Source organism: Pinus tabuliformis, chromosome 8, assembly GCF_031772625.1.
Source record: "Pinus tabuliformis cultivar Carrire ecotype Pingquan chromosome 8, CPIR1, whole genome shotgun sequence".
Lineage (NCBI taxonomy): Eukaryota > Viridiplantae > Streptophyta > Pinopsida > Pinales > Pinaceae > Pinus > Pinus tabuliformis.
This window is the reverse complement of record NC_142294.1, coordinates 1,572,339,485-1,572,356,658: the sequence shown is the minus strand read 5'-3', so window position 1 is coordinate 1,572,356,658 and position 17,174 is coordinate 1,572,339,485. Positions and strand designations below refer to the sequence as shown.

The 17,174-nt window shown below is 39.7% G+C and overlaps 2 protein-coding genes across 5 annotated transcripts in view; both read left to right on the top strand.

Annotated features, from left to right (window-relative positions):
• LOC149242031 (putative monogalactosyldiacylglycerol synthase, chloroplastic) overlaps positions 1-17,174 on the top strand; it is a 374,275-nt gene that overhangs the window by 303,930 nt on the left and 53,171 nt on the right. The gene's annotated exons all lie outside the window — the stretch shown is intronic.
• On the top strand, positions 10,946-13,891 carry LOC149242032 (uncharacterized). The gene is made up of 2 exons (XM_089367619.1): positions 10,946-13,141; positions 13,265-13,891. The coding sequence occupies exon 1, from the start codon at positions 11,215-11,217 to the stop codon at positions 12,901-12,903; it is 1,689 nt and encodes a 562-aa protein (XP_089223745.1). The 5' UTR covers positions 10,946-11,214; the 3' UTR covers positions 12,904-13,141; positions 13,265-13,891.

Here is a 17,174-nt window from a genome sequence, read left to right as displayed (position 1 = left end):
ATCATTATTGGTTTTTTTATTTTCATTTTGCAGCCACATTTTCCATACCAACATTGGACTCTCTTAGCATTTCTTTCCTCTTTGGTAAAGACACATTTGTACATGCTCCAATTCCACAACCTGGTAAAGCCAACAAATGACCTTTCACACGGAAATATGTGCTCGTGAAAGTATTGTGGCAATAGCTAAATTTCCAACTCACATTGCCTTCTCCCTTCACCTTGTTGGGTGGCCCATGCTCTCTTGTGACATATTTCCTCAAGGGATATTTGTCACCTTTGATGAGGAAGTCTTCCCTCATCATTTGAAGTTGCTATTGCAGCCCCACTTGCAATAGAGGGAACACTTGTAGACCCCGAGGAAATTGGGAGAGGAGGGGCGTCTCCAATGGGAACATTCTTCCCCTTCCTTTGCCCCTTCCCTGCTGCCCTTGATTGAGCCATGAATGCTGTTAAAAAAAAAATCAAAAAATGCAGAAGTTTGCAAAAGAAATGCACATGCAAACTGCTGTAATAAAAATGCAAAAAAAGAGAGAAAATGCACTTACCTGTTGCTTGAATCTCCTTGAATATACTCCCACACCCTTTGTTCTTTGCTCCAAAACACCCATAGCAAACTAAACAAGTGAATGTGCAAATAAAATGGGGAAATACGGCTTTATAACGCCACGCGGGTTCTTGATTTCGGGATTTGTGCTCGAAAATTGGAACACGTCGTGTCCCAATCGAGACGCATTCCGGATTTGAATTTGTCCTGATCGGACACGACGTGTCTTGATTTTCGGACACGAATCTGGCCGAGTCGTGTCCCATTCGCCGGATTCGTGACACGTAGGGCCTGGGGGACGAATCTGGTTTCATAGGACAGAACATAGGGCGAAATAACTCGCTGTCCATAACCCTTATGTACAGCTCCTTAACCCACATCAACTTAGCATTTCCTCCATAAATCTGCCCAATCACACTCCCGGCTCCTCTGTCCACCTTGTTCACAGCTCTTGTTCACACTTGAGATAGGTCTCAGTCTCCTTTAGGGTTTGCCCACCCTACAAAACTTCCAGCTAGCCTTCTTGAGGCTTAACAACCCTCACGGAGCCACATATCTGAAGTTTGTAGGGTCTCATCCCTCTTTCAAATACACAGAACTTGAGCGTATAAATATTGAACCATGGGACAGAAAAATACCCTTGAGTGAGCTGGAACAAAGCCCTTAACTAGGGCACACAATTACACACAGTGCAACGTCCCCTTCTAGCACGGACAAACCTTCATGAGAGAACATAATTGCCAGACATCAACACATCTTCAACCCTGAGCTACTCGGCCTTCATCCAAGCACAGATTAGTCCATTCAAAGTCCACTTTGCCCCTCCACAAGCATCTGCAGCTCACTGAGGCACTCATACCCTTCTAGTACAGAATTCACATGAGATAATGCTAAGGAACTTTCTCATCTTATGAATCATAATCAAAATCTACTTATGCAAATTAAGAAGCTTATGAATGATAAGAAATTATTCGAAAACAACATATAACAACTTATTAAGTTATTTAGAGAAAAACATTGAAAGTATTCAAGTAAAAATGTCCAAGTTGGAAAAAGAGAAATAAACATGGATCCAATTAATATCACGACTCAAAAATATGCCAATCCAATTGAGGTAAAGACATACTTGGATATTGTAGTGCAAATAATGGAAATTCCAAGTGAAGATCCAACGATCAGCTAAGCAACATCGGTACATAAAAGAAATCCTACACTTAAGGTAAACTAAGAAACTGCTACAAGCGCGATAAAGGAAAATCATATTATAAGAAGTCATTATCGATATCCACATTAGAAGAGAAGATACCTTAACCAATCAATGTACCTATATCATTCAGGACAAAAACAACTGACTTATATTCCGAAAAAAATGATGTCTATGCAATTGAATCTCATGGTAACAATTCATCATGGAAGTACAACACTACAAAAGATCGAGATCGATGGTTAGATCATTATTTAGTTCCACAATATTACTCAGCGCTTAGAAGTTATATTGTCTCGTATTGTCAAAGATGACAACTCTAAGAACACAAAGATGCAAAAACATTAAAAGCCAAGAAAAATGACACCAAACCTTTTCATAATATGATTTAAGAACAAAGCATTTCTAAAGGGGAAGGCAATGCTATGAACATAAATATAAAATAATATAAATAATAATAACTTACTAATGAAGGGACATATGAAAGGACATGTCCCAACGAAAATATGTGACTCTCAATGAAAGGGAACTCCCACCTAGTTTTTATAATAGGGCCCTCATTTGTAAATTCATATCAATACTTCATACATTGTTAAATATATTATTTTATCCTCAATGGATTTCTTTATTGTATTCCAAATATTTTGGATGTCTAACTCGTGAGCAAGGTTTGGCTATCACATAGACTATGCGTCTTCACTTAAGGTTTTCCCATAACTTTTACTTAAGCTACACCTATGAAATGAAACTAAGTCCTACTCATCTAGGTCCATTCAACAATATGTGCATGTCCAACCATGTCCTTTAAACATCCTAGCAATACTTTAACACTTGGCCAATATTTCAATACCTATCCAAAAGCAAAGCAAGGAACAATAACATCTAACATATAAAAAATTCACAACACACATGTATAGGTGGCACCTAAGGCAGGTGCTTTAACTTTATTTAAATGAAGAATGTTAAAGATACACAACAAGGGAGTTGCAACCTTCTACTTGCAACTCTATTACAAATGCTTCAATGGCTCTAAGCTTTTGCACTAGCTTTGCAAATAGGGGAACAACAGGGACACGAGGACGAGATTTTCGGATGACTAGAGCAAAACCCATAATTTTCCAGGGGATGGAAAATTGGGGACAATGATATATATATATATATATAAGAAGAAGAAGAAGAAAATATTAAAAATAATAACTTATATATATATATATGTATGTATGTATGTATGTGTGTGTATATAATAATAATATGAAATATTAAATATTTTTTTTGAATTCACCATGATAAATATAAAAAAATTCAAATAAATTTGATATATGTAAAATATCTATTGTAGATAAGAAAAAGGGTGTGAAGTGACTTGGTCAGAACTTTTGACATAGGAATTGAACCATTGCCCAAACATGAACAAGGCCATTAAGGGATTGTTGACTATAATAGTTGTTGTGGGGACATAATTGTTGAGGATTGTTGATTGTTAGAGCCATTGTTCCCATCTCCCCATGGCATTGTGAGGAAGCTCATAATGACAATTAGGGATAAGAATCATAAAAGAATAGCCCATATTGACTCAAAGTCTAGTGCGTTGGAGTCTGTGAATACCAATGGTGAAGTGAGGAGAAGCCAAGAAGAACAAAAGAATAATATGTTGAGTTGACAGTTAGGGTTTAAAGGTATGCAAGGTTTAGATTTTACATAGGCGCAGTGTTAGATTTAGGTTTGTTATGTATTTTTTTAATCGAAACCCTCTGTGGGGTCAAGGGATAGATGATTTTTTTGTGATGGGTGGATTAGGAACACCTTAGAGGTTCTTGTGTCCCGACCTATTCTAGAGCATTCTCGGGTTGTTTCTGAGTCCTTAGAACACGAGTATGGGGGTTTTGTTCGAGGGGCAGGTCCTTGTGCGACATAGCAATATTGTCTTCTGCTTATTACAGAATCGATGTACACATTCCAACCCCTAAAGCATCTATAGGCTTGCCTCTTGCAAGTCCTATCTTCTTCTTCTTCTTACTTAGCAAGTGCAATTTCACACAATTGTGCCAACCCTAAACTTAGTAACATAATTGTAGAGCTCCTTTCCACTCTTGGTTGATGGTTGATGCCTTATCACCTTTGAGGCATCCACCTTTTATACTAGATTTACCTTGCACTTGCCTGCTTCTTATGCACAGTGCAAGCCTCTCCAATCCTAACTGGACCCAAGTGCCCACATTAGACTTTGCCTAATGGTGCCATTGCCCCCTTCATGGGGTTTTCATTGATTACCTAACATCCAGTAGTGTTGTGACCAAGTGTGTGCTCGATGGGTGTGTGCCCTGTTACCGCTCCAACTAGGAGGGGTTGTAGGAAAATCAATAGAGGTTGCAATTAAATGATTTTCCACATTAATGACATTATCTTGTGATGTTTTGTTATTATTATTAGTTATTTTGTTTTGTCTTTTCTTACAATCAAGACTAATGCCAAGAAACAAATAAAAGAGTACACAAGATGTAGGCACGTTGCCAGGGCAAAACCCCACTCTAGGGGAAAACCCAGTCAAAATTCTTCCTTTAGTAGATTCAAGATGAGACGACCAAGACCCTTACAACTTTGACTCGAGACTACCTCCATCCATCAAGTCAACCTTGTCATTCTTCAATTCTATAGCTCCTGTAGTAGTCATTTATCTTCACAATTTGATCCTTTGAAGAAATTACTTCTGCACCTAATTTGAGCTCCTTCATCCACTGCGATAGCAACATTATAATAGCATTGAGACATTGCGAAAACACTACTGTAATAACATCGAGATATAACCACTGTGGTAGCACCGAGATTCATTGTAATAGCATCAAGATTCACTATGGTAGCACCGAGATATCACCGAACTATATTAGCATTGAAACATATTCATTATAATAGCCCTGAAACTATGATAGTTCTGAAGTTTATCCATTCATCATTTCAGCAACCAATCCGAGCTCCTTCACGGGACTATCTTCCTGTGATTGCACCGAGAATACTCCTATGATAGCCGAGCTTTAATTCATAGATAAACCGAGCTTGTACTTCTCTGTAATAGCACCGAAAATATCTTCTCTGAAATCCGCAATTGTCTCTGACATCACTGAAGAAGACTTTGAAATCCAAGCTTTGAACTGTAATTTTTGCGAAGTACTTAGGTTGATATATATAGTTGTTTCCACATGAAAATAGGTCGACATGTTAGCATGAAGAGCTGTGTCAGTGTTTATTGAACCGAAATGTATATTCAAACAGGTGTGTAGGCCGACATATGATCACCTTGTGGAAGATGACTTGAAGATAATTCTTTCAATACTAAGGAGACTTTGATGGATGGAGGAATCTTCATAAATTGACTTTAACAAATAACCTAAAGCCTACAATGCAGGATTGACCTATACATTTGACCCAAGCATGAAACCCATGCTTTAACAAGTCAAATCAATTTTATAATAAAATTCTTTTTGCTTTCTTTTGAAAAATATATTACATTTTGACTTCAAGTACAATTATGAAGACCGAACCTAGTTACATTTTCCAACACTCCCTTTTAACTAGGGAGGTATTCATATTTACATATATCCAAAGAGGTACATGGAAGATCTCAAAACACATCATCTATAAAGAAGTTTAGGCACCACAGTGGCATGGACTAGATTTCTGACTAGGGCAATCTATCCATTGGTCTCTCATCAATTTAGGCACTGCAATGCCACAAACTAGATTCCTGACCAAGGCAATCTATCCAGGTGGGACTAAGATGGACTCAAGCTTTCAGCCTCTCTAGGTACCATCAGGCTTACTAGCTAACCATTAACCCAAAGATTTAGGTGCGTGTTAGAGCTCAATGACCAATGCCACCCTTCCAACTTCGGGACCTAGACATCAACACAAATTATCGGCTAGATGTCCTCCTAGGTAATTCTTTACTCATAAAGCCTCAACACTGCTTGATCTAGCAGATCAAGGACAACAAATCTCTCCCGATCAAACTGATCATTAACCAACATGCTATCAAAAAACTTCGAGAGATTTACCTATACAAACACAACCCCAATCAATAATATACTTTCAGATATTCATAAACAAACACAAACCTTCGTGGTCTTTTAGACAACAGATGTTGCTTCTCAATGCAGTAGGACTATCAACCGAATCTTTGACAAAAGATTCCTCAATCATACACTTTCCTTTCCCACTTCACATGCAACAACATATCCTTCATTCTCCAATCAAAACTATGCTCTCCCTCTAAACCAGGGAGATTTCCTTTATCTAGGCTCCCTCTTAACTTATGGAGATTTCTTCTATCTAGGCTCCCTCTTAACTCAGGGAGATCAACTTCTTCTTTTCGTCATTGGAGAATCTTTCGTGGATTCCATTCATCTCATCAGAGTTATCATTACCATCACCATTCACATCATGCTTATCACATCAAACATCTTCACCATTTTGAAGATGATGTACCTGTGCAACTTAGATAGCAAGTACAACCAAAACTATAGAAGCATGAGGTTAGCCGTATCAAAAATTTATAATAACGGAAGCATTAGACTTTTAAAACATAACCAACAAGAGACTATACTTCAATTACTTCAACTTCTTTCCCAGGTTTTGTTACAAACCCTAAATCATATCCAAAGCTCAAAATATTAAACTCATCTAAGGTTTCAATATTCTTTCAACGAGGTTACAAGTTGTTTCATATACCAAACCCTAGAAATAATTTCAAACAAGTAATGTGTCTAACAATTATCAGAATTCATATGTTAGACTCCTTGCTAGGATTTCATACATATCCTAGATTTCATACTTGAGCTTCAACGATCAAAACCAATCACAACTTAATCAACATCACGTCTATCATCTACTAGGGTTTGATGTAAACCCTAGATTTCCATCTACAAATTCTCAGCAATCACTATATAGATTCATAGGTTCCAGATTGTCATATCACACATATTAGAGAATTTTAACTACTACTAGGGTTTAGCTGCAAAACCGTAGATTTACCAAACAAGATCATCCTAGACCATCAAACTTTGACTAGGGCTTGTTTCCAAACCCTAGGACTCATGACCATTAACACTTAGGTCAACACATATATCTAGGAATTCATCAGCATATCATAAGCACATCATATGTCAGGAAATATTAATATGTTAGACATATACCGACCTAGAACTGGCTAGGGTTTCAACCAAAAGGCCATACCTAGGGTTTCATTCTTAGGACTCTATACATAACAATGGTTTTGCTTATAGAACTGTTGACGGTGCTGGACCCGCCAACATTCAGGGGATCTCCCTGGTATGAAGTCCCAACCAGACCTCACACTGTTTGGTGTAGGAGTCCCATCTGGTATGAGGGTCTGATTTCCATTATCTTAAAGCATGCCTTAGCTCTTGCTTATTAGCACGTGAGAGTGGTTTGCTTTGTCTTCGAACAACGAGGTTCGCATGCCTGGTGAGTGCTTAGTGCCGCTTGTGTCGAAGTTCTTTCACTGTAGAGGGAGAGGGTGGAAGTGAGTCTCAGGTTGAGAGGGAATAATCCCAACTTTGCTAGAGACACAAAACATGGCAAGACCTACACAACTTCTGGCGGAGTAGTCTACACAGATGCGGCAGTCACAAACACAAAGTGAACAGATAGCACGCGCAACACCCAGTGGAATAGTCCACACGAGTGCGACAGGCGTTATAACAAGTTTACAAGAATGAATCTGTGAGTGTCCAGCACGATAGCCCACAAGGACGAGACAACGTTAGCAACTAATACAACACATTTCCAACAACATATGCACTACGACAACCGAAATAGTTCAACTGTCTTAATACAGGTTAAAGCAACATGCATTACAAGCATCCAAAGAATAGTCTTACAAATGATTACAATACATGTGTGAAAACGTGCTCGCCTGTTAACAAGCTTCTGAATTAAGCGAATGTTCCAAGACACATCTGTACACCATTATATCACTAATCCCAATAGCGGGGTGTTGGAGCCACTGCTCGCTCTTCAAAGAAAAGATTACAGACTCTCAAGGCTATGTGGGAGGAGCCAAGGTGAAAAGTCCTTTGCATGTACAAATGAGGGGTATATATAGCCAAGGGTGAAACTGACCCTTGTGACTGTTCAACTTTCCTCATGACTGTTTGACTTACATGACTCTTCAACTTTATGTGTGGGTCTCTTGGACTTCCATGTTACATTACATTGATTACAACAGTATGGCCCACAATAGTGAAGTGGCCGAGATGACTCATGACATAACTCGACACGACAAAGCTGGTATGTTCGTGCTGCTGCTAGTGTCCATGTCGAACAATAGTGCTATCGAGTGATGATGTGCTCTTGGTGTATCATGGCTTCACCTCCGCATGGCAAGGTGTGCGGAGTTTTTGATGGTCTTGGTGTTTGCTTGATGTTGCACGTGCATGTCTCTCCTTCTCTTGTACTTGGCATGCTCCATGTGTTTGTCCGTTTGCGAACAAGTCTCCTAGCATGCGCTTCTTGTTCTTCCCATCCGTCATTGCGCCATGTGTCATTCGTGTACCAGTATCTGCAATCACTCATGACGAGATGACATCAAATCCAAAAATCTCCTAGTCTCCTATGATGCATCATCTTTCGTTTTCGGGTGCAGGTGACCAAGAGAGAGGACAAGCTCTGAAATTGCGCAGAGCACATCAGGCCGGGATGCAAGCTCCAGGCATTGTGAATGAAAATTGCGCAAAGGTCACTGGGAGGCTGAGATGGGCAGTCTAGATCAGTAGTGGTTGTCTGCGGGATCTAGCTCGGCTGGAAGGCAGATCTGCACAATTTTTCTAGGGAGGCAGTGTAGGCAGCAGGGGGACACTGGTAGTGAAAACTGCGTAGATTCTCCGGGGAGGCTGGCAGCGGGCTGCGGGAGCTTGCTGGCCAAAACTACGCAGAGCTGGGAGGTTGGCCTGTAGGACATCCTTGCACAGTTTCTGGGTTGAGCGTGATGTTGGGCGGCTGGGAGACTGCTCATGAAAACTGTGCAGTTTTCAGGATGAGTAGCAGGCTGACTGACTGGGTGACTGGTTGGAAAAACTGTGCAATTTTTTAGGGCAGTTCAGTGACAGGAAGCGGGTGTCTGTGCAACATGTTTGCACAATTTCTTCAGTCAGTGGAAGCGGGCATGCTTGGTAGCTTTTGCACAATTTTTTGGAGCGAGGCCCGGGGTCACTGCCCGATGAAACTCTTCGGTTGACTAGCTGGAGGCTTGATTGATTTGCTTGCGGGCAACCCAAATTGAGATGGCTTGCTGGGAAACTTCTGCATTGTTTTGGGTGATAATCAGTCGAGTCAATTCTAGGATTGAGCAGTGCAGACTGCTTGGGATGTAGCCTCAAGCTCTACGCAATTCTAGGCAGCAGTACATGTTCACTGAGGGTTGAAACTGCATAGTGCAGCACAGCGGAGGTCTGGCTGTTGGGGTTGGTCTGGTCGACATAACTTCGACAAAATGACTAAGTGGGAACGAGTGACTTCATACATTTATGACCTTGCGAACACACACTCAATATGACTTGACGACAAGACACCTCAAACCATATAGTCAACATACACTTAGTGTGACTGATTGACGAGTGCGAGCGACAAGCGTGACACTTGTGATGGATCATTGAATGACCGCGACGACACTTGCGCAACATTGCATACAACTTCGTGTGTGAGTGCGACATATGCTTACATAGTGAATACAACTTGTACACACGAAGAGGGATCTTGTTCATAGCTAGAACATGGCTGCAAGCATGACATTGTTACCAACACGCAAGAAGGTGTCTGGTGAACGGTCAAGCGAGGGAGGTGCAAAGTCTCAACACGAGCTCACGTGGTTAGCCCAAATGTTTGCAAACATCAAGGACAGGGTTTCATGGGAGCACCCCCCCTCTTGCTCCTACTCCCAATTCGCTCTCCGAGCGGGAGCAGCTCTGGAGCGCCTCGGGAGTGCGCTCCCTAAAAAAAAATGCTTCTTGCCTTTTCGGGAGCATTTAGCCTTTTTTGCAGTAATGTACCAAATGCAATTTTTTTTCAAAGAAACAAATAAGTTTTGAGTGGGGCAGCTTAATGGTCAAGCCTATGGCCCTAGTATTGATATGCGATTCATGGTAATGTTAAATTCTTAAAGTAAAAGGATGAAAATAAAGATTAAGGAGAATAATGAAGATTAAGGAGAATGTCACTTTTACTTAAATTTTTAACGTTACCATGAAATGACTCGGGATGTTTGAGAGTAGTTCCGACCTCATTGGATTTCATATGGAGAAAGTAGAATTTTAGATTTCATTCAAAATCCAGCAGACTTATCAGTTTTTCAGGATTTAAAGATTGGGGGATTGCAATGTTTCCATTGAATTTTGTCATGTATTAGGGTATGGAACTCGTATTTAATCAAGAGAACCAATCCCTCTATGTACCTTGATGTTAGTGACATTGGTTGTCGAACTCCTCTATCATGACCCTCCTAAAAATGTACAGATCACTCAAACAAAATCTTGACTTGACATGTAATGCTTTTTCTATCTTATGTTAATGCTTAGAGGGTGATATTAATGACAAAGATCCCTATACAGATACAGAGGTAGTGACAAAGATACCTCTGGATATTAACGCTTAGAGGGTGATATTAATGACAAAGATCTTGATTTTCCAATAAGACTAAAAAATTAGACATTTCTCGTGGTGGCAAGAGGCCCAAGCATAAGCAATAGATAATAGATTTACTTGTCTTTTCTAGTTTCTAGCAGTGTTGTTAAAATCGCGATAAAATCTCGCGAGTTTATCCCCCAGCCACTTAAATCGCGATTTTTATCCCAAAAAATCGCGGCTTTTTTTTATACCGATTTTTTCCATAAAAATCGCAGAGGCGCGGGGCAGCGGGCTTTTAATAGGCAAAAACGATTTTTTTTTATGTCATTATGCTGTCGCCGCGCGGAGGAGGAGGAGAAGAGGTGAGGGAGAGGAGCTGAAGGGTTTCCGTCGAATTTGGGAGCGAATCCAAGTGTTTTTAGGAGAAATCCAAGACAAGATCACCAATTTGTCCATAAAAAAGGTATGTAAATTAATTTTTTTTTGTTTTGCTTCTATAAAAACTTTGTTTTTCATTGTTTTTAAAGAATTTTTTGTAATTTTTCATTGATTTGGGATGGGTAATTTGTTATGACTATGAGAACCAATTTTTTATTTTTATTTTCTCATTTTTTTTAAACATTGTTTATTTTTTTTGAATTTTCATTGTTTTTTGGCATTTGCCATTGGCATTTGGTTGGGTAACTTGGGTTTGGAAATTGGGATTTTGGAAATAATTAACTTGTAATTTTGTAAATGCTAAATTGTAATTTGTATTATGTAATCCTAAATTCCTATTTCCTAATCCTTATTTTTCCATAGGTTTGCAAATTCAAAATTCAAAAACAAACATGCCAAGGAAATTGGATCCTTTCTGGGAATATGGTGAACCTAAAACTCCGAATGATAGACAAAACTTGTATTGCAAGTTGTGTGGAAAGGAGATATTCGGGGGGGTGTACAGGTTGAAGTTCCACCTTGCACAAATCCCTGGACATGATGTGGGGCCCTGTCTAAATACAAATCCTGAAATTATCCAAAGAGCCATGAGAGCATTGGGAGAATTAGAGCACACTAGAGAGGCCAAAGAAGAACTCAAAAGGCAACTAAAAAGGTCAGCTGAAGGAAGTGGGCCAAGTGGCACTGGTTCTACTGCAGCGTCAGTCAATCCGGTAGCTGCATCATCATATTTTGTTCCTCGAACCACACCTGGTTCACAACCAACTATCGGTTCAATGCTAAAAAGAACTGAAAAAGAACAAGCTGACAGGTTGATGACAAAATTTCTCCTCTGGAGTGATATTCCTTTCAGCATTGTAAGGAATAATCCATTTTTCCAACCTACTGTTGATGCTATTGCCAGTGTTGGCCCGGGGTACAAAATCCCTTCTCTTCATGATTTCAGAGGCCGACTTCTTCAAGATTTAAAGTGTGACTGCACCCAAAGATTGGAGGATTTTAGGGCATCATGGGCACAAACAGGATGCACTGTTATGTCAGATGGTTGGACTGACCAAAAGGGGAGAACCCTTATAAACTTCTTGGTTAGTTGTCCCAAGGGGACTATGTTTATCAAATCTATTTATGCAACTCATCAAATCAAAGATGCAAGAACTTTATGTGATTTGCTGGATGTGTTTATTTTGGAGGTGGGTGCAGAAAATGTTGTCCAAGTCATAACGGACAATGCTGCAAATTATGTTGCTGCTGGTAGAATGCTTATGGACAGGCATCCTACTTTATTTTGGACACCTTGTGCTGCCCATTGTATTGATTTGATGTTAGAGGACATAGGGAAAATTCCCTTTGTCAAAGAGATTGTTGACTCATCAAAAAGCATCACAAAATTTATTTACAATCACACATCTGTGCTTAGCTTGATGAGAAAATGCACCAACAACAAAGAGTTGGTGCGCCCCGCCATTACACGGTTTGCGACGAGTTTCATATCTCTTCAATCCCTCTTGAATTCTATGTGGGATTTGAAGAGAATGTTTCTTTCAGAGGAGTGGCGTGCTTCGTCAATGAGCCGCAAACCAGAAGGAGAGGCCGTGTGCAGACTAGTTTCATACCAGGAAGACTACTGGGCGGGAGTGCAGGAGGTGTGCGCTGTTACTGAACCTTTGGTAAAGGTTCTTCGGTTGGTTGATGGTGAGAAGCCCGCAATGGGCTATTTGTATGAAGCCATGGACAGGGCCAAAGAAGCCATTCGGTCCTACTATGATGATAAGGGAGATGATGGGTTTCAGAGACAACTCCTTCTATGGGAAGTCATTGATGAGCGATGGAACAACACACTCCATCGTCCCATTCATGCTGCTGGGCTTTTCCTGAACCCTGCATTTTCTTATGCATGTGGGTTTGATTTTGATGCTGAGGTCGTGGAAGGATTATTAACCTGTGTCCAGAAGATGGTGAGATCTCCAGAAGAACGTATAGAGATCTCTAGACAAATTGTGACATATAAGATGTCAGGTGGCACATTTGGCTTTGAGATGGCTGTCACTGATAGGACGATTAAAATGCCAGGTATTTTTTAGTTTGTACTTTGTAACTTTGTTTCAAATTTCATTGTCTCTTCAAATTCCATTTTTTTCTTATGTTTATTTAAAATTTTATTTGTAATTTTGTTGTAGACGCATGGTGGAAGATGTATGGTGGCAGAGTACCCCTTTTGCAAAAGCTTGCCGTACGCATCCTCAGCCAAACATGCAGCTCCTCGGGATGTGAGCGCAATTGGAGTGTATTTGAAAAAATACACAACAAGAAGCGCAATAGGTTAACACTTAAACATTTAAAATATTGCAAATTTCCAAATAAATTTTTGAATTCATTAAAGTTTTAAACAATATTTTTTTTATAATATTAATTATTAATTATTATTTCATTAACTTTGTACAGGTTGGAGTCCCATAGACTTAATGACATGGTCTATGTCTACTACAATCTTCGATTGTGGGTGAGACAACTAGAGAGGACACCTGATACGGAAGCCATCTCATTGGATGGGATTGACACCACTGCTGAATGGAGGGTTGAGACCGAGAGGCCTCTCATGGATCCCACTGATGATTGGTTAGTGCAGGATGAGGGGGAGGAGGAGGAGCACGAGGAGCAGGAGGAGGAGCAGGTGGAGGAGGAGGAGCAGGAGGAGGAGGTGACACCGCCTACCCGGGCTACCACTACCACCGGTAGAGGATGTGGTCTCCGTCTACCTCAGCCTCCTGTAGCTGCTACTACTAGTTCTTCAGCTTCTAGAGCACGTCAGACTCCACTGCCATTTCCACCAGCACAGGCACCAGCTTCTACATCTAGAGGGAAAGAGAAAGTTGTGCCATTTTCTCGCAAGAGGGGCAGAGGAAATCAATAGGATTAGACTTTCATTTTATTGTATATGACATTATGACATGATGAGATACATTATCATATTTTTTGTTGATATTTTGAGGCTGAGTTGGGACTCAGGACTTACTATTCAGGACATGATTCAATGTTATGTGTGATTTTAGCGCTAGAAATGATATTAAACATCTTATATATTAGTTTTTTTATCATATTTATGGGTCAATGTATTTATTTTATGTTGTAGATGGTTTAGATATTAAAAAAATTGAAAAAAAATGAAAAAAAATGAATATTTTTGTGCCAAACGCTTTTTCCTGCTTTTTTCCGCTTTTTACCCGCTTTTGCCGATTTTTTCCGCTTTATTCCCGGCGCCGATTTAATCCCGATCGCGCTTTTAACAACATTGGTTTCTAGAAGTTTTTATAACTATTGACTGTTTCATATTTATTATGATATTTTTTTAAACAATATATGACAATTTAAGTTTGAAGTTGGCAATTATAACTCATTAGTAATGAATTATGAATATGATGCTTCATGAAAGTTGAAAGTTGTTTCATTTCATTTCATTTTAAAACATTTCATTTCATGTTAGATATTATTTGTTGTAATGGTTACACTTAGCTTACAAGTACAACTTTGGTGATCAATGATGATAAATGTTATATATTGAATTTTAAAAGTTGGAAACTTTAAGATTGATGAATCATGAGACTCAATATGTTGTATGTTACTATGTTACTAACTTGTGGACATGGTTGATGAACATTATAACTTCTAGATGATTGTTGTTATATTGTTCAATCTATGTTTCTTTATGTTTTTTATATCTAATTCATCATTCTACATGTTTTTGTTGACATACATGTATCAAAATATAAAAAATATATATACTATATAAAAAAAACTCTGGGATTCGCTCCCAAATTGGGGGCTTCTGAAAATGTCTCTCCTGCACCCGTTTTAGTTCCCGCTCCCAAATAACACTAATCAAGGAAAAGCCCAAGGAAGGCTCTGAAATTGGATGCAGACCAAAATTTTGGAGGGTGTTGTAGCCGCTACAACACTTGGCGACACACTGGTTGAATTCCAACTTCTCTGTTTTGGTCCATTGACAGCATAGGGCCTTGGTCTTTCAGGGAGTATTGAATCGTTGTGCGGGTTACTTCGGCTTCCCCACTTACCCCATGGACAGACATGGTTCACCTTTCGCCAACTTAGTCAAACACAACAACAAGTTTTAGCTTGATCACAGTGTTTTGAAATTGGGAAGGGTAGTTTGGCTCGCGAGTTAAAATTTTTCAGAGTATAAGTTTTCATCTCTTATGTTGCTCCGCTGCCAGCAAGCTTGGACAGTACCTTGGCGGAGTCACGCAGAAACACATGCATTGCTCCACTGCCAGCGAGCCTGGTCAGTGACCTGGTGGAGTTGCATGCTTCACCTCTTTGTGCAGGAAGCCTTTCTCTTCTTTCGCCTTTGTATTTTTTAAGAGGACTGTGCATAGGCACTTATTTATTTTTGGGGTGGAAGAGGGATCCCGACTTATTGAGAGCAGAAGAGGTTGTTCCTTCAGAGAAGCATGTAAGACCTCTGACATAGGTTTGCTCGTTTAGATTTTCCCCTTCTCCATTTCTACTAGTTGGATGAGCTTGAACACATAGAGCAGAAGGCTAAGTACATGCATGGGGTTTCCCAGTGTGGACACAGGTTCATGGTTGGACCCAAGCTCCCCTTGCAGACGGCTCGTATTTTCTGTCAAGACTTCATTGGTCGAAGGTTATAACCAAGCATAGAGAAGGCGGACGCAAGACTGACCAAGTCCTGCAGTATCTGTTATGAATATAATTCATAACAAGTAAGTAAATAGAATAAATGTAAATATTAAATAATCAGATATTGGTTATGTTAAATAGTCATTAAGTTAAGTGAAAAGGCATGTCTAAAAGACATGCCTAGTCACGAAAGGGCACCTGCATAGGTATATATCTGGGTCCTCATTGTAACATTTGATCATCACTTGTACAATTTTATATATAATAAACTATTATTACAAATACCTCTTGTTTATTTTTACATTCAAGCCTACAAGCTCTCATTTTTTATGCTTCAGTGGTATCAGAGCCATGGCACACAATATAATCATGCGGGTATTTGAACGTTGTTTGTCGCACAATGTGCCATTATGTTCACATCCTGATTGTGTTGAGCAGTTTAATAAAATTCAAGAAGTATTTCAGTGATTAGAAAAATCATGTGTAGAAGTTTAAGCATGTCTAAAGGAAATCAATAATAAGGAAGATGATAGCGACAGTGAGGAAACAAAACCATCAGTGAAGGCTGAAAGTGACGAGGAACCAAAACGAAAAATGGCAACCAAGGGTGAACAAACAGTAAAGGTTGTTCCTGTGAAGTTTGATAAAAAGGATACAAGTAGCAGTGAGGAAGAAACTTTTGAAAGCGACAAGGATCCAAAATTGAAAAAGGCAACCAAGGTCCAACAACCAGTAAAGGGCATTCCTGCAAAGTCTGTTAAAATGGATACAAGCAGCAATGAGGAGGAATCTTCTGAAAGTGACGAAGAACCAAAACCCAAAATGGCAACGAAGGTACAACAACTAGTAAAGGTTGTTCTGGCCAAGCCACTTAAGAAGGGTACACGTAGCAGTGAGGAAGAAACCTCTGAAAGTGACGAAGAAATGAAACCAAAAATGGTAACCAAGATCCAACAACCAGCGAAAATTATAAAGAAAGAAAGCAAAAATGAGGGTAGTTCAAATGAGAGTGACGATGAACCAACTACCAAACCGCAAAGTGGTAAAGTAAGAAAGACCCAACAACCAGCAAAAATTTCCAAGAAAGAGAGTAGTGAAGAGGATAGTTCAGATGAGAGTGACGATGAGCCAAAGGCAAAGAAACAAAATGTTAAGGTAACAAAGACCCAACAACCAACAAAATTTGCCAAGAAAGAGAGTAGTGAAGAGGACAGTTCAGATGAGAGTGATGATGACCCAAAGGCAAAGAAACAAAATGTGAAGCTAGCTAAGGTCCAACGACCAGCAAAAGTTGTAAAGGAGGAGAGTAGCAGTGATGAAGATGAGTTCAGATGAGAGTGATTCTAATCCGAAGTTTAATAAGCAGCAGGCTGCTAAGGTAATTAAAACCCCATAGCAAGCAAAAGTTGTAAAGGAGGAGAGTAGCAGTGATGAAGATGAAAGCTTGGTTGAGAGTTCAGATGAGAGTGATGCTAAACCAAAGGTTAAGCAATAGACTGCTAAGGTGGCAAAGGGGCAAAAACCTGCCAAAGTTGTGAAGCAAGAGAGCAGCAACAGAGAGGAAAGCTTAGAGGAGAGTGATGATGAACCTAAATATAAACATCAATTTGCTAAGGGTTCTAAACGATAGGAAGATAGTGACGAGGAAATGGAGGATATGGAAGGCCAAACTCCAGCTGCAAAGGATACTTTG

Coding starts and splice junctions, on each gene's coding strand:
- LOC149242032 (XM_089367619.1), top strand. CDS start 11,215: ATGCCAAGGAAATTGGATCCTTTCTGGGAATATGGTGAACCTAAAACT.